The following is an 18,392-nucleotide window of genomic DNA, read 5'->3' as shown; positions in this document are numbered from 1 at the left end:
AATATGCCACCCTGTTACTTCAGCTCTCATCTGTGCTCTTGTATCTTACCAACAGCAGTGGCCACTTGTGGCTCTACTGGCACATGAAGCCCCCCTTGGACATAGAGTCCAGTTTCCTGTGCCCACAATCGTCTCACTCAAGAAACAGCTCTGCTGGACAAGTCCACCTTCCTCCACACCTCTAGAATTGTGAAGAAATTTTTTTTCAATTTTACTGGACATACCACACTTACAAATTTATACTTGAAAAATCTTGTGTCACCATTTTTTTCACTTAATCACTACTTCTCCTTCCTCAGCATCACCAAATACAACCACAGTTTCTCTACTGTGAACCTCTGCTACATTTTTATGGACCTTTTTAATCAGAGTAGAGCCCAGAAAACACTTCAGAATTCTTGCCAGAATGGCTATTCTGAATAGAACATTTAGATATAGTACCTGACAGGTGGAGTCAAGAACCCATGCATTAGCATCTCTGTGTGGCTTCTTGTGAAGAAATCCACAACACAGGATATGACAGTCCACAATCTCTCCACCATGAATCACCACTCAGCCTTCATTCACTTTTATTATACTTTAACTGACTTTGAGTTGATTCCAAGCCCTTTTCTGGCCCCATCATTCAATTTTTAAATCCCGTCAATGATCTCACACCAAGATATGAAGGACCCCACATTGATTACAACTGTCTTTTTTAAACTGTCTGTGCAGATACTAAGTCAGAACAAAGTAGAACAAGCTGAAAGTGGAAAATTCCAGAGCCCCCCAGTCAGTGTAGAAGCTTGGCTAAATTCAGATTTATATAATTGTCTAGTCAAGTTTTTCCTTCAGTTGGCTCAACTGATGTAACAAAATGCAAGAGATCATCGATCACATTGATCACAGGCCATCTGAGAGCAAAATATTCCCAGTAACAGAACACTTTGCTAATATGCAGCAATGCAGGAGAACGTGGATAGTCTCCAGACACAGAACGTATTGTCACCCTTCAAAAAATGGCATTAGAAGATTAAAGGCTAACTTTTATATCCATTAACCAACAAACTGTGTCCAGAAGGATGTACACTTCTGAAAATGGGAATATTCCAGTCAGAAGTGCAAGAACTAGAGCACTTTGCTAATTTAAAGAGCCCTACACCCACACAGACCTCCACAATTATATTTTAACATTTGTAAAAAATATTTACTCAATAATAATTCAACTGTTAATTGAACACTTATTATATCACAGGCACGCACACAAAGGCCTTCTCCCAACCTGTTATGCGATCCTATAAAAGTTAGTTGTTGATTTTTGATTTACTTTGTTCATGAAGGCAAAAACAGAGCTTTAGCAGTATAGAATGCGGGATCCAATATTGACAAAGAGCCTGTTTACAAACTGAAGTTAGCCTACGATGCTATTGACGATCACTCACAAAAGTGGTAAATATTCTTTGAGTGCATTTACCGATGTGGTTGTCACTTCCTGTAATATGGCTTTGCCTTTTTAGTTCTAAGAAAGCTTTTTCAGATTGCACTGAAATTTAGATATTCTGCACCTAAATGACAGCCAAAGGTTTGAATGGGCCTTGGTACATTTTATTAAGTAATTTTTGTCCGGCTATTCTTTTTAAATCTTCTATAAATTCAGTTTTTAAATTGACAGTACTCCTAAAAAAGGATTTAATTATTTGCTTTCTTCTCAAAGTGATACCTCTATATCTTTCTATAGCTCCATGTCTTCAACAATATTTCAGTTACAATGAACTTTATTTTTTTAATTTAATTTTATTTATTTTATTTTTGGATGCATTGGGTCTTCATTGCTGCATGCGGGCTTTCTCTAGTTGCGGCAAGCGGGGGCTACTCTTCGTTGCCATGCATAGCCTTCTCATTGTGGTGGCTTCTCTTGTTGCAGAGCACGGGCTCTAGGCACGTGGGCTTCAGTAGTTGTGGCATGTGGGCTCAGTAATTGTGGCTCGTGGGCTCTAAGCACAGGCTCAGTAGTTGTGGCTCTTGGGCTTAGTTGCTCCGTGGCATGTGGGATCTTCCCAGACCAGGGCTCGAACCGTGTCCCCTGCATTGGCAAGCAGATTCTTGACCACTGTGCCACCAGGGAAGCCCTATAATGAACTTTGAAAAAGAAATAATAGTAGGTCTGGAAACCAGGGTCCTGGGTCTAGAGATGCACTGTGTTCTTAGATAGCTACAGGAAATTAATATAAATTCTAGTAATTTCTTCAACACTTCAAGAAACTGCATCACCTCTCTGAATGCAGCAATTAAGATGATTACCAACAATCACTGTGATTGGGAACTGAATCTCTTCCTATAGTTCATCAGCATCTTGAGGGATACATATGCTCCAGGTGTTATTTCCCTTTGCCTGGCCTTATAATCCCCAAATAACAAAATCCCATTATGTGAAAATGATCACAAACATGTCTGAATATTGTGTTACCATTAATAACATATAAGTTTGATTTTCTTAGAATGTTCAAACTGGAGAGACTTTTGAGAGGAATCCAGATTGTGTATTTACTGGCTCGGAATATGAGGTTCAGACATAAGTCATGTGACCTGCCCAATCTCCTCAGAACTCAGAGGTGGATTGTGAAACCAAGATGCTGGACACCAATTCCAGCTCCTTCTATGCCCACTGCACTTTGTCCCTCACTAACATACAGAAGGACTATGCCACAGCATTTATCTCCCAGGGGAGAATGTCCAGATAATAGCAGGACCCATGACCAGGCACAGGATTTTTTCTGAATCATACATAGAATCAAAAATCAATTTTCTTTCCTGAATCAGTACAAGAATTCCAACTAAATTTCCCAGAGTACTGAGGTATCAACCATTCCCCATGACCTCCTAGGCAGACTAATAAACCAATCTCTGATAATTAATCAAAATGTCCTCAGATTCTATGTAAGCAGATCCTCATAAATGGCATACTATTAATTGAGCTGTAACCCAAAAAAGAAGTTTCCATTTTATTTTTTTATTCCATTTTATTTTTTATTCCATTTTATTACTTTCACATTTTAAATTTTGTTTGTTTTTTCCCTAGGAAATTGGTATGAAGGATTCCTATCTGCCTTGATACGATAATTTTCTTCTCCCTAATCAGTACTTTCTAAATGTAACACTCCAATTTGGGGCAAAAAATCATATGTGATTCCAGGGCTACCAGTGGTTCCTGCCGATAATGTTATCCTTTCCAAATACTTCAAAAACATTTTTTATTGGAGTATAGTTGATTCACAATGTTGTGTTAGTTTCTGCTGTACAGCAAAGTGAATCAGTTAGACATATACATATATCCACTCTTTTTTAGATTCTTTTCCCATATAGGTCATTACCGAGTACTGAGTTCACTGTGCTATACAGTAGGTCCTTATTAATTATCTATTTTATATATAGTAATGTGTATATGTCAATCCCAATCTCCCAATTTATCCCTCCCCCCCCACATCCCCCCAGTAACCATGTTTGGTTTTTTTTTACATGTGTGACTCTATTTCTCTTTTATAAATAATTTCATTTGTACCATTTTTTTAGATTCCACATATAAGTGATATCATATATTTGTCTTTCTGTGTCTGACTTACTTCACTCAGTATGACAATATCTAGGTCCATCCATGTTGCTGCAAATGGCATTATTTCATTCTTTCTTATGGCTGAGTAATATTCCATTGCATATATGTTACAGCAATTTGAAGGCTTAAGCTTACCATATATGTTGATTTTTGTAATTATCTAGAAAGAAAACTAGAGTTAGAGTGGACAGACCTTAGTTTAATAACTAGCTTTGCTATTTATATGTGAGCTGTATGACCTTATTTCTCTGCTTCTCTGAGCTGTTTCCATTCATCAATGAGATGGGAATAATAACACCTGTCCTACAGATCTCACTGGGACATGAACAGAAAATGGTTTAAGGACAATGAAAGTACTTTGTTAATTCCAAGGAATTAAACAATTAACTGCTATCAGGACTCCATTCAGGATTCAGGGTATTGACAAGAAAGTGGCATTTTCTCCCAGATTATCTTGATTGCTTAGATCAAGTGTGGCTAAGAACAAAAAAAGAAAAGAAAAGAAAAGCAGATATTGAAAAAGTAATTTTGTATCTACACTTGAGAAGAGGCCAACCACACCACTTGGGCACTGGACTGTGTTCCCTATTGAAGAACATAGTTCTTCCAATTGTCTTCCTTCTCTTTCTCCTGGATCATAAGATTTCCCCTCTCTATGGGGATTGCTCCCTAAGCAAACAAACATGCTGTGATGTCTCTCATCTTTAAAAAAATAGACTCTTCATCCCCCTCTGGCAGCCCTTCTGCTTTTCTACTCCTTTTCCCAGAAAAACTCAAAAGATATGTTTATAATCACTATCCACTTTTCCCATCTTCTCTTGAACCCACTCTAAACAGGCTTGCCTGATAAATGAAAGTTTTTATTTGTATAAATAAATAATGCTTTTCTCCAAAACTACTCATTTCCTCTTACTCATGCTATTCTGTCTTGTAGTTGTTCTCCAAGTTACAAGAGTAGCCTAAGAGGGTTGTCCCAACTATTTTAGTTTTGTCTTTTACTCTTTATCTTTCTTGAGTCCTGATCTGTAAAATCAGTTAGTACTTTTTACTAGGCATTATTGTAATAATTATCAGAATTATTTCAGAATTATATCAAATATTAAATGTTTAATATTCTTGAATACTTTATAACTTAAAAAGCAATATGCAACCCAGCAATTCCACTCCTACTTATAGACCCAAGAAAAATAAAAACATACATGCACACAAAAACTTGTACACCAATGTTCATAACAGTATTATACATTATAGGCAAAAAGTGGAAGCCACCCAAATGAGTGGATAAATAAAATGTGGTTTATACATACGATGGAATGTTATTCAGCAATTAAAAGAAATGAAGTACTGATATAAGCCTCAACATGGATGAACCTTAAAAACATTATGCTAAGTGAAAGACACTAGTCATACACAAAAGACTGCATGATTCCAATTATATGAGATATTCAGATAGGCAAATCTGTGGAAGCATAAAGTACATTAGTGGTTGCCTAGGGCTGGGGAAGGTAGACAGTGACTGCTCATGGGTATAGGGTTTCTATTCAGGATGATGAAAATGTCCTAAAATTAGATTGTGGTAATGGGTGCACAGCTCTGTGGATACACTAAAAACACCTGAATTGAACACTTTAAGTGGGTGAACTTAATTATATGTAAATTATATCTCAATAAAGCAATGTACGAGGTTAACATCATTAGTCATAAGTCAAGCTGATAGCCTGTGCCCCTGATATGTTGTGTTGAAAATGGCAGATCACCTCTGTGGCCTTCCTCCAAAAACTCCATAACTTCATTGTAACCATGAGGAAAACATCATCCAAACTCAAGTTGAAAGACATTCTATAAAATGCCTAACCAGTTCTCCTCAAAACTATCAAGACCATCAAACATAAGGAAAGTTAGAGAAACTGTCATAGCCCAGAGGAACCTGAGAAGATGTAATGACTAAATATAATGTGGTATCCTGGATGGGATCCTGGAACAGAAAAAGGGCACTAGGGAAAAACAAATGAAATCTGAATAAAGTATGGAGTTAACTAATTCTGTGTAAGAATAGTCATTAATTGTGACAAAGAAATGCACCATACTAGTGTAAGGTCTTAGTGATAGGGAGACTTTGGTGTAGGGTATTTGGAAACTCTCTGTATTAACTTCGCAACTTTTCTATAAATCTAACACTATCTTTTTAAAGGTAATATGCAAACGTTAGCTAACAGTTTTAGAACTTGTAGTAAAAGTCGTAGTACTAGTACTAGAGATAGTAATTAGTAAAACGAGGTTCCTCAGCAGCCTAGAATAGAGAAACTAGTTAGCCTCTGATTTTTCACAGACAGCACACATATGCAAAGTTGAGCTTGTGTCCACTCAGGGAAATGTAATCTCAACCTTAACAGTCAGATAGACATCTATCCAGTTCATGTCTTTTTTAAAAAAATTTTTAAAGGAAGAAAAGAAATCCTTGAATAGGGTCTTTATCTAGAGATTTTATAGATTACAAAATGATGTTTTGAGGACTGAATTGAAACTCTCTTGTGAGAACTATATGGCACTTATTCCACATAATTAAATATCATAAAGAGTAAAATATATATAGTAGGGCTTGATTCTAAAGTTTCCAGCTGATCCTCACGAAAAAGATAACCCTTCACCATGGTGGCCAAGGACAGAGGCCTGCCCACCTTAGACCCTCCTGTTCCCACCCTGCTCTTCTCAACCATCTCTGTAGGCAGCTTCTCCAGCTGAACACTATGTTTTAATTAACTGATTTTTATGACCTCTTTGGCTTGCCCTCAATATACTCTGCAAAAATGGCTGCCTACTTCTTTTTTTTTTTTTTTTCTAATTTTATTTATTTTTTATTTTTATTTTTCACACACACACACTGTATTTTATTTTTACAAGAGATAAATAGACTGACACCAAGCATTGTACATGGATGACCACAACAAAAGCAACAATGATTGCAATTACCAAACATGAAACACACTCATACTATGTCATAATATTGACATTCAGTCCAGTAATCCTCCACTGTAACAGCACCTTTACTTTGCAGTGAAAATTGATTTGTATATTCTTTGCCTGAGTCCTTGTGGGATTTTTTTTTTTTTAATTCAGACAGAAAGTCACAAAAATTATACTCATCCTCATCAGTTCACTCAGTCCCATGTAATTAATTTTTTTTTCATCTTGATCTTTTGTTAGCACTTTTATGAGTTCATCAGTTTTTCAGTAGAGTTCTGAAAATGCTTATTCATTCAGTTCAGCAGTACAGTCAGTTACCAGAAACCTGTACTTGTCAGAGTCTTTTCCATGAATTTCTTGAAGATGAAACCCTTTTATAGGAACATATTTGCAAAATCATCAGAGTACACCCAGAACTGTCTGTAAATGACAAAAGACTTAAAAATGACCACGGTTAAAGATCAGATGAAAGTTCATAATAATGCAGTTGACAAGAAAATTAGTTATTTCTGAGATATACATTTTAAAGTAATAACTAGGATTATTACTTATAACATTATACCAGAACATATAAGATTTTTAGAAATTTCATGTAATGTCTGAAACATTTATATTAACATATTTCCATACATATTTCCATACAAATACAAGATTTTTAGAAATTTCATGTAATGTCTGAAACATTTATATTAACATATTTCCATACATATCTCCATACAAATACAAATATAAGATTTTTAGAAATTTCATGTAATGTCTGAAACAATTATATTAACATATTTCATACAAATAACCCAATGAAAGTTTAGTATTAGTTGTTTTGTTTGTTTTTTTATACTGCAGGTTCTTATTAGTCATCAATTTTATACACATCAGTGTATACATGTCAACCCCAATCGCCCAATTCAGCACACCACCATCCCCACCTCACCGCAGTTTTCCCCCCTTGGTGTCCATATGTCCATTCTCTACATCTGTGTCTCAACTTCTGCCCTGCAAACTGGCTCATCTGTACCATTTTTCTAGGTTCCACATTCATGCATTAATATACGATATTTGTTTTTCTCTTTCTGACTTACTTCACTCTGTATGACAGTCTCTAGATCCATCCACGTCTCAAAAAATGACTCAATTTCGTTCCTTTTTATGGCTGAGTAATATTCCATTGTATATATGTACCACAACTTCTTTATCCATTCGTCTGTCGATGGGCCTTTAGGTTGCTTCCATGACCTGACTACTGTAAATAGTGCTGCAATGAACATTGGGGTGCATGTGTCTTTTTGAATTACGGTTTTCTCTGGGTATATGCCCAGTAGTGGGATTGCTGGGTCATATGGTAATTCTATTTTTAGTTTTTTAAGGAACCTCCACATTGTTCTCCATAGTGGCTGTATCAATTTACATTCCCACCAACAGTGCAAGAGGTTTCCCTTTTCTCCACATCCTCTCCAGCATTTGTTGTTTGTAGATTTTCTGATGATGCCCATTCTAACAGGAGTGAGGTGATACCTCATTGTAGTTTTGATTTGCATTTCTCTAATAATTAGTGATGTTGAGCATCTTTTCATGTGCTTCGTGGCCATCTGTATGTCTTCTTTGGAGAAATGTCTATTTAGGTCTTCTGCCCATTTTTGGATTGGGGTGTTTGTTTCTTTGATATTGAGCTGAATGAGCTGTTTATATATTTTGGAGATTAATCCTTTGTCCGTTGATTCATTCGCAAATATTTTCTCCCATTCTGAGGGTTGTCTTTTCATCTTGTTTATGGTTTCCTTTGCTGTGCAAAAGCTTTGAAGTTTCATTAGGTCCCACTTGTTTATTTTTGTTTTTATTTCCATTACTCTAGGAGGTGGATCAAAAAAGATCTTGCTGTGATTTATGTCAAAGAGTGTTCTTCCTATGTTTTCCTCTAAGAGTTTTATAGTGTCCAGTCTTATATTTAGGTCTCTAATCCATTTTGAGTTTATTTTTGTGTATGGTGTTAGGGAGTATTCTAATTTCATTCTTTTACATGTAGCTGTCCAGTTTTCCCAGCACCACTTATTGAAGAGACTGTCTTTTCTCCATTGTATATCTTTGCCTCCTTTGTCATAGATTAGTTGACCATAGGTGCGTGGGTTAATCTCTGGGCTTTCTATCTTGTTCCATTGATCTATGTTTCTGTTTTTGTGCCAGTACCATATTGTCTTGATTACTGTAGCTTTGTAGTATAGCCTGAAGTCAGGGAGTCTGATTCCTCCAGCTCCATTTTTTTGCCTCAAGACTGCTTTGGCTATTCGGGGTCTTTTGTGTCTCCATACAAATTTTAAGATGATTTGTTCTAGCTCTGTAAAAAATGCCATTGGTAATTTGATAGGGATTGCATTGAATCTGTAGATTGCTTTGGGTAGTATACTCATTTTCACAATGTTGATTCTTCCAATCCAAGAACATGGTATATCTCTCCATCTGTTGGTATCATCTTTAATTTCTTTCATCAGTGTCTTATAGTTTTCTGCATACAGGTCTTTTGTCTCCCTAGGTAGGTTTATTCCTAGGTATTTTATTCTTTTTGTTGCAATGGTAAATGGGAGTGTTTCCATAATTTCTCTTTCAGATTTTTCATCATTAGTGTATAGGAATGCAAGAGATTTCTGTGCATTAATTTTGTATCCTGCAACTTTAGCATATTCATTAATTAGCTCTAGCAGTTTTCTGGTGGCAGTTTTAGGATTCTCTATGTATAGTATCATGTCATCCGCAAACAGTGACAGTTTTACTTCTTCTTTTCCAATTTGTATTCCTTTTATTTCTTTTTCTTCTCTGATTGCCGTGGCTAGGACTTCCAGAACTATGTTGAATAATAGTGGTGAGAGTGGACATCCTTGTCTCCTTCCTGATCTTAGAGGAAATGCTTTCAGTTTTTCACCATTGAGAATGATGTTTGCTGTGGGTTTGTCATATATGGCCTTTATTATGTTGAGGTAGGTTCCCTCTATGCTCACTTTCTGGAGAGTTTTTATCAGAAATGGGTGTTGAATTTTGTCAAAAGCTTTTTCTGCATCTATTGAGATGATCATATGGTTTTTATTCTTCAATTTGTTAATATGGTGTATCACATTGATTGATTTGCGTATATTGAAGAATCCTTGCATCTCTGGGATAAATCCCACTTGATCGTGGTGTATGATCCTTTTAATGTGTTGTTGGATTCTGTTTGCTAGTATTTTGTTGAGGATTTTTGCATCTATATTCATCAGTGATATTGGTCTGTAATTTTCTTTTTTTGTAGTGTCTTTGTCTGGTTTTGGTATCAGGGTGATGGTGGCCTCATAGAATGAGTTTGGGAGTGTTCCTTCCTCTGCAATTTTTTGGAAGAGTTTGAGAAGGATGGGTGTTAGCTCTTCTCTAAATGTTTGATAGAATTCACCTGTGAAGCCATCTGGTCCTGGACTTTTGTTTGTTGGAAGATTTTTAATCACACTTTCAATTTCATTACTTGTGATTGGTCTGTTCATATTTTCTGTTTCTTCCTGATTCAGTCTTGGAAGGTTATACCTTTCTAAGAATTTGTCCATTTCTTCCAGGTTGTCCATTTTATTGGCATAAAGTTGCTTGTAGTAGTCTCTTAGGATGCTTTGTATTTCTGCGGTGTCTGTTGTAACTTCTCCTTTTTCATTTCTGATTTTATTGATTTGAGTCCTCTCCCTCTTTTTCTTGATGAGTCTGGCTAATGGCTTATCAATTTTGTTTATCTTCTCAAAGAACCAACTTTTAGTTTTATTGATCTTTGCTATTGTTTTCTTTGTTTCTATTTCATTTATTTCTGCTCTGATCTTTATGATTTCTTTCCTTCTGCTAACTTTGGGTTTTGTTTGTTCTTCTTTCTCTAGTTTCTTTAGGTGTAAGGTTAGATTGTATACTTGAGATTTTTCTTGTTTCTTTAGGTAGGCTTGTATAGCTATAAACTTCCCTCTTAGAACCACTTTTGCTGCATCCCATAGGTTTTGGGTCGTCGTGTTTTCATTGTCATTTGTCTCTAGGTATTTTTTTATTTCCTCTTTGATTTCTTCAGTGATCTCTTGGTTATTTAGTAACGTATTGTTTAGCCTCCATGTGTTTGTGTTTTTTACGTTTTTCTTCCCTGTAATTCATTTCTAATCTCATAGTGTTGTGGTCAGAAAAGATGCTTGTTATGATTTCAATTTTCTTAAATTTACTGAGGCTTGATTTGTGACCCAAGATGTGATCTATCCTGGAGAATGTTCTGTGCGCACTTGAGAAGAAACTGTAATATGCTATTTTTGGATGGAATGTCCTATAAATATCAATTAAATCGATCTGGTCTATTGTGTCATTTAAAGCTTCTGTTTCCTTATTTATTTTCATTTTGGATGATCTGTCCATTGGTGTAAGTGAGGTGTTAAAGTCCCCCACTATTATTGTGTTACTGTCGATTTCCTCTTTCATAGCTATTAGCAGTTGCCTTATGTATTGAGGTGCTCCTATGTTGGGTGCATATATATATATATTTTTTTTTTTTTTTTAAAGACGAGTACTGCTTTTTTTTTTTTTTTTTTTTTTTAATGAGGATCTTGAATCAGATGCGTATGTTTGATTGATTGATTGATTGATTGATTTTGGCTGTGTTGGGTCTTCGTTTCTGTGCGAGGGCTTTCTCCAGTTGTGGCAAGCGGGGGCCACTCTTCATCGCGATGCGCGGGCCTCTCTCGTTGCGGAGCACAGGCTCCAGACGCACAGGCTCAGCAGTTGTGGCTCACGGGCCCAGCCGCTCTGCGGCATGTGGGATCTTCCCAGGCCAGGGCTCGAACCCGTGTCCCCTGCATTAGCAGGCAGATTCTCAACCACTGCGCCACCAGGGAAGCCCGCATATATATTTATAATTGTTATATCTTCTTCTTGGATTGATCCCTGGATCATTATGTAGTGTCCTTCCTTGTCTCTTGTAACATTCTTTATTTTAAAGTCTATTTTATCTGATATGAGTATAGCTACTCCAGCTTTCTTTTGATTTCCATTTGCATGGAATATCTTTTTCCATCCCCTCACTTTCAGTCTGTATGTGTCCCTAGGTCTAAAGTGGGTCTCTTGTAGACAGCATATATATGGGTCTTGTTTTTGTATCCATTCAGCCAGTCTATGACTTTTGGTTGGGGCATTTAATCCATTCACGTTTAAGGTAATTATCGATATGTATGTTCCTATGACCATTTTCTTAATTGTTTTGGGTTTGTTTTTGTAGGTCCTTTTCTTCTCTTGTGTTTCCCACTTAGAGAAGTTCTTTTAGCATTTGTTGTAGAGCTGGTTTGGTGGTGCTGAATTCTCTTAGCTTTTGCTTGTCTGTAAAGCTTTTGATTTCTCCATCAAATCTAAATGAGATCCTTGCTGGGTAGAGTAATCTTGGTTGTAGGTTCTTCCCTTTCATCACTTTAAGTATATCATGCCACTCCCTTCTGGCTTGTAGAGTTTCTGCTGAGAAATCAGCTGTTAACCTTATGGGAGTTCCCTTGTATGTTATTTGTCATTTTTCCCTTGCTGCTTTCAATAATTTTTCTTTGTCTTTAATTTTTGCCACTTTGATTACTATGTGTCTCGGCGTGTTTCTCCTTGGGTTTATTCTGTATGGGACTCTCTGCGCTTCCTGGACTTGGGTGGCTATTTCCTTTCCCATGTTAGGGAAGTTTTCGACTATAATCTCTTCAAATATTTTCTCTGGTCCTTTCTCTCTCTCTTCTCCTTCTGGGACCCCTATAATGCGAATGTTGTTGCGTTTCATGTTGTCCCAGAGGTCTCTTAGGCTGTCTTCATTTCTTTTCATTCTTTTTTCTTTAGTCTGTTCCGCAGCAGTGAATTCCACCATTCTGTCTTCCAGGTCACTTATCCATTCTTCTGCCTCAGTTATTCTGCTATTGATTCCTTCTAGTGTAGTTTTCATTTCAGTTATTGTATTGGTCATCTCTGTTTGTTTGTTCTTTAATTCTTCTAGGTCTTTGTTAATCATTTCTTGCATCTTCTCAATCTTTGCCTCCATGCTTATTCTGAGGTCCTGGATCATCTTCACTATCATTATTCTGAATTCTTTTTCTGGAAGGTTGCCTATCTCCACTTCATTTAGTTGTTTTTCTGGGGTTTTTTCTTGTTCCTTCATCTGGTACATAGCCCTCTGCCTTTTCATCTTCTCTATCTTTCTGTAACTGTGGTTTTTGGTCCACAGGCTGCAGGATTGTAGTTTTTCTTGCTTCTGCTGTCTGCCCTCTGGTGGTTGAGGCTATCTAAGAGGCTTGATGGGAGGCTCTCGGCTGCCTACTTCTTCGTTGATTTTTTAGCTCCATGGAGCTGACCCTTTTAGGACTCAACACTCTACATCCCCTTTGGCAGCTGCATCTCCCCTTCAGTCCTAGCAGAAGGAATGCCAAGCACCCCACAGAAAAGGATGGATTTTGCTATGGTTTCCACAAGCTTCCTAGAGAAAAGAGATCGCTCCACTTCTTTCCATGGTCTGCAGTTAGAACTTGCACACTAAATTATTTCTGGTCTTCATGCTATGCCCCACTATCTCATGCCTCCAGATTGTCACACACACCCAGTCTCTGCAGTAACACTTGTCCTGCCTCTCCTTATCTTCAGATTTTGGCTTAACTATCACTGAGACCAAATCCTCACTCACCAATCCTCAACCCCAAATCCAGATCAGGGGCTCTCATAGAACCAAAACTTTCCTCTGTCTTAGCATTTGTCACATTGTATCAGATTATAAGATACATGAAGCCATTGGCAATGTGTCTCTGGGTCACTGTCGAATCCTCAAGAGCCAGGACATTGACTGGTACACAGTAGGAATGCCAATGAATCTCCTAGAGTAAATGGGTAAATTAATTCCTTCCCAATCAAAAATATATGGTAAGATAATTTTCCCCTGAAGATTGTTTCATGCTGTTTCTCAAAGACCTTTAGGTCCTGGGGCAGCGACTTCTGTAAATAAGCAATCTTTCAACTCATTGTGTATCCCATGCACTTCCCCAGTAAAAATGTCAATGCCTAAAAACAATGGCCCAAAGATATATTCAAATTTGCATTTTGTCACTTATTTGGAACCACAACAGAAATAAAACTTCAGCAACCAACAGTGAAATTAATTGGGTATGAAAGACAATCTCTAGGACATTTCCTTTCTAGGTATTTGATCCTGTATTCAGAACTATTAAAATCCAAGCTATGGCTACACCAAAAACTTGTGAACATTTTAGAAAGTGATTAAGCTCAATCAAAGATATTTGGAATTAACTAAAAATAATTATGAGTGAGATTAAATGTATTCTCTATTATCCCACTGGAGACATATTTTCCTCCGGGTCAGTCTTAGAAACATCACTGCATTTGTTTTATTTTAACACCTCCTTAACATTTAAAAAATGTATTTCAAACAAAAAGCTGAAGTATATTAAGGACTCATTTTACTAATCAACCAATCTCTATTTAAAAGGGATTTTTAATATTAAAAAATTAAGTGTTTGCAAAAATCCTCTAACAATATGTTGGAGTATTAAAACCCAGAAAAGGAATACTCGAGGAATGGTGTCTCCTCCAGGATGGAGTATGGAGTGAATAGGGGGCAGCTCCAAGGGAACCAGGTTCATGAAGCCTCCCCTTCTCTGCAGGTGGAGTAAGTTAATCCTTCCTCAGAACCCTGGACTCATATATATCACAAGGCACATATCATAGTCTGCTTATTTTTAACGTATAAAGTCAGCGACTTCACAATGCATTGATAAAAGCAACATGAAAAGAGGAGAGAGCCTTACTGTTTGAATCCCCAGCATCTAGAAAAGTCCCTAGGATATGGTAAGTGCTTAATAAATGTTCACTGAATGAAAAAACAAAAAACCAGAAAAGGACCATGATTACATGTTTTGAAATAATTCTTTCCATGCCTGAATTTATTCAACATTAATTGAGGGCTATCTTATGTCACATACTGTATTAAATACCTGAGGAAAGAGAAATGAATAAACTTTACTCATGTCCTGAAGAAGCTCACCATCTATTGGACAGGTGGACAAATATAACTCATTGCAATAAAAAGTTTGGGGAGTGATGATGCCAAAGTATGCATGGGGGCCTGTGGAAGCGCATGGCAGAGACACTAACCTAGAAACAGATTGCTTTTCTTTGAGACAATGAAAGTTGCCCCCTTACATTAAGTAAAAAGAGGTAGGTAGATATTATATGTGAATTCAGTGTTTCATCTGAAAATAGTAGTAGGGAAAAATAAACAGATAAAATTCAATCTTTAAGTTCAGAAATTAAGCAGCAATAAGTATGTTGAAATTATACTTAGAAGAGATTAAATGTTTTTGGCAACCATGTGGGAGTAACATGGTAGAAATATCATTAATGAAAATGCAAAAGACTTTCACAGGGAGAGCAAAGTATAAAGGAAAGAGCATGGGCTGTGGCTTAAGCAGACTTAGCTTGAATCATGGCTGTCACTTACTAGCCATGTGTCCTTAGACAAATCACATATACTCTCTAAACCTCAATTTCTTCATATGCAAAAGAGAACCAATACTAGCTTACACACGGAGTTATTAAAAGCATTAAATAAGATTATGTTTACATGTCTTTATGACGGGCCATTATAAAGACTCAAATGTGATGCTAGTAATCCAATTGTAAATCAAGCCAGGGGCTCAAATATAAGATGCTTAGTCCTTGGCAAGGAGTGGGAGGATGTTGGTAAGTGTGAAGCAGTGACCTCATATCAGAGAACCTGGAGTACCAGGCAGTGGAAAAAGGCAGGGATGTGAGTGATGATGATGACAATAAAGATGATAATTACTATGGCTCCTTCCAAAGCTCAGAGTATTTATCACTGAATTAAGCCTTTAGTTTCTTAGGATCAATTAAAGTGTTTACTCATAATCTTAAAAGTCAGCTTTGAAAAAGCAGGCTTCCCTTAACCTCTTGTCTGAATAGATCCTCTTTATCTCTGAGAGAGGTCAAGAATCTCTGAAATGTTTTACTTGGTATTATATGAACCAATGTGAAAATCATATCTTCCCACTGAACAACTTCCCTGCCCCAGTAAGCCAAATAGAAAATGTAATTATCCTAATGCAGTGAGTCAGCAGGACCGTGAACAGTGATCGCTCAGGGAACTGTGAGTGAGGTAGAGCAGGAGGGCTCGGGGCACATTCTTAGAGGGTAGGGAGGACTTCAAGAAAGTGATCAAAGGGTTCTGGAAGCAGAGGAAACACAGTAACTTGAGAGTAGGTGGATAGATAGCTCATAGGTGCCATTGCAAAGAAGTTGTAGGAGTTGTTCAAAAAAAGATAGTAGTGGTTCAAAAAACGATAAAGGCTATGTGTGTCCCTAAGTGAGAAGTCTTACAGCAAATGATATGAGCCAAGGAAGGAGGCAGTTACTATAGAATAACAGCAAGAGGGTAGCATTACCCCCACGATGTGTTCCTGGGGTGGACAAGATATAGTTAAGGGTAGGACAGAGCCCCAGTATCAGAAGGAGTGCTAGGAGGGGAACGAAAGGTATTCTAACACAGGAGAGCAAGATGGATTCTATTATTAGGATTAAGTACAAGGAGCTGAATTTATAGTAGATACTCATGACAGAAAAGGTATCTAGCTGTGAAATCCTTATTTCTACACTAAAGAGCTTTTAAAAGCCCTGTCTAAAAACAGGATCTCTCTCAATGCCAGAACAAGATAGAGGCTGGTGGAGAGGGCTTTAGGGAAACAGCTGAGAGGTTAAGAAGGATGAAAGAGGGGGCTTCCCTGGTGGCGCAGTGGTTGAGAATCTGCCTGCCAATGCAGGGGACACGGGTTCGAGCCCTGGTCTGGGAAGATCCCACATGCCGCAGAGCAACTACGCCCGTGAGCCACAACTACTGAGCCTGCACGTCTGGAGCCTGTGCTCCGCAACAAGAGAGGCTGCGATAGTGAGAGGCCCGCGCACTGCGATGAAGAGTGGTCCCCACTTGCCACAACTAGAGAAAGCCCTCGCACAGAAACGAAGACCCAACACAGCCATAAATAAATAAATAAATAAATAAATAAATAAATAAATAAATAAAAATTTTAAAAAAAAAGAAGGATGAAAGAGGAAGTATCAGTTCCTTCTATTTACAGTAGTTTTCAAGTTCAGAACATCTAGAAAGTCTGGGCTGAGGAAGCTGAAATTTGTCAAACTCTGTAAGAGACTATAGATAACTAAAAAGTTATTTTAAAATATGTAAAGTGTTGCTGTTGAAAGAAAGGTGAGTAAAGATGGGATTAGACCCTAGGTCTCCTAGTGTTCACCGCAGACACTTTTGGTGCCCTGGGTCACATCCTCTTAGACAGACTGTGGTTTCAGCCATGATTTCATGGCTATTGTGGTTGGTTCCTGCTTGCTGAGAACACTGCACTACAGGTATCCAATGTCCCCTGACTGTCTCTCCTCTTCTCCGCCTCAAGGTTCTGTCTAAAGCCCCTAGGAGTTTCCAGGTAGGTGAAACTTGGAAGTACCGTGCATTTAAAGCCCCTAAGGCACCTCTCAACAAAGGGGAGATGGCAGCCAGTAGATAAATGCCTCAGCTTCTCTGTCTCTGGACGGATGATCCCGAAATGCATTACTTGATCCACAGTTGCCCACAGTGGGAGTTGTCTCAAAAACACACCCTATTTTGGCTTTTCCTCCTCTGTCACAATCTCTTCTATGCCTTTAATCCTGCTTCCTGGGTTCATCTCCCAAATACTGTAAACTGCCTGCACTTAAGTCCTTGTCTCGGACTACATCTTGGGAACTAAATGCTGGAGGAGGGCAGAGGGGGAGTCGTTTTATTTTCATGTTTTGGTTCTGTTTTGTTTTAATTTGTGTTTGCTTTGCATTTCTGTTTCTCCATAGGTCACCAAGATGCTGGCAGTGGTTGTCATTCTGTTTGCCCTTTTATGGATGCCCTACAGAACTCTTGTGGTTGTCAACTCATTTCTCTCCAGCCCTTTCCAAGAAAATTGGTTCTTGCTCTTTTGCAGGATTTGCATTTATCTCAACAGTGCCATCAACCCAGTGATTTACAATCTCATGTCCCAGAAATTCCGTGCAGCCTTCAGAAAGCTCTGCAACTGTAAGCAGAAGCCAGTGGAGAAACCGGCTAACTACAGCGTGGCCCTCAATTACAGCGTCATCAAGGAGTCAGATCATTTCAGCACAGAGCTTGATGACATCACTGTCACTGACACTTACTTGTCTGCCACGAAAGTGTCTTTTGATGACACCTGCTTGGCTTCTGAAATAACCGTTAGCCAAAGTTGATTCATGGAGTAGAAGAAAATGGATGATAAAGAAAATGAGAATCTGTGCAGTTATCAACCCAAGAGAGGAAAGAGCCAATACTCGTATGTGACGACAGAGCAGATAAAGTCCTCGCCAGTGCTCTAACACATACTGCCCCAAGACACTTTAACCCATTAGAATGATTCACAGCTTCCTTCTCGTATCAAGAAAATGTATATCATAGAAAAACTGAGCAGATCTGTGAAAGATCCAAATGGTGGAAATTTTCCATTTAATTTGAGACTATATTTTCTGGGGCTGTGAAGTTTAGATAAAACCTAGACATCAGTTTACCTTATTCAAAATAAGTTTATCAAACGTATTTTCTCACCCCCCCCCAAATTATTTATACATCTGGTAGTTTGGCGACATGAAAATTTTTAATGTTTTCATTTAGCATTTCATTTTAATAAAGTGCAGTGCTATTTTCATGAATATTTAAAACTACAGGGAAAAATAGAAAAAAATTTGATGAGTAAAAATGAGATTTCAAACAAATATTTTC

The 18,392-nt window shown here is 37.6% G+C and overlaps 1 protein-coding gene across 1 annotated transcript in view; it reads left to right on the top strand.

Annotated features, from left to right (window-relative positions):
• Window positions 1-18,071, top strand: part of TRHR (thyrotropin releasing hormone receptor) — a 48,343-nt gene extending 30,272 nt beyond the window's left edge. The window contains exon 2 of the mRNA XM_007188778.2: window positions 17,459-18,071. Coding sequence (XP_007188840.2) covers window positions 17,459-17,866 — 408 coding nt within the window. The 3' untranslated portion in view covers window positions 17,867-18,071. The remainder of the gene's footprint in view (window positions 1-17,458) is intronic.
• Window positions 18,072-18,392: the final 321 nt, after the last annotated feature.

Source organism: Balaenoptera acutorostrata, chromosome 17 (assembly GCF_949987535.1).
Source record: "Balaenoptera acutorostrata chromosome 17, mBalAcu1.1, whole genome shotgun sequence".
Lineage (NCBI taxonomy): Eukaryota > Metazoa > Chordata > Mammalia > Artiodactyla > Balaenopteridae > Balaenoptera > Balaenoptera acutorostrata.
Note: the sequence above shows the minus strand (reverse complement) of the source record. Positions and strands in the feature narration are given on the sequence as shown.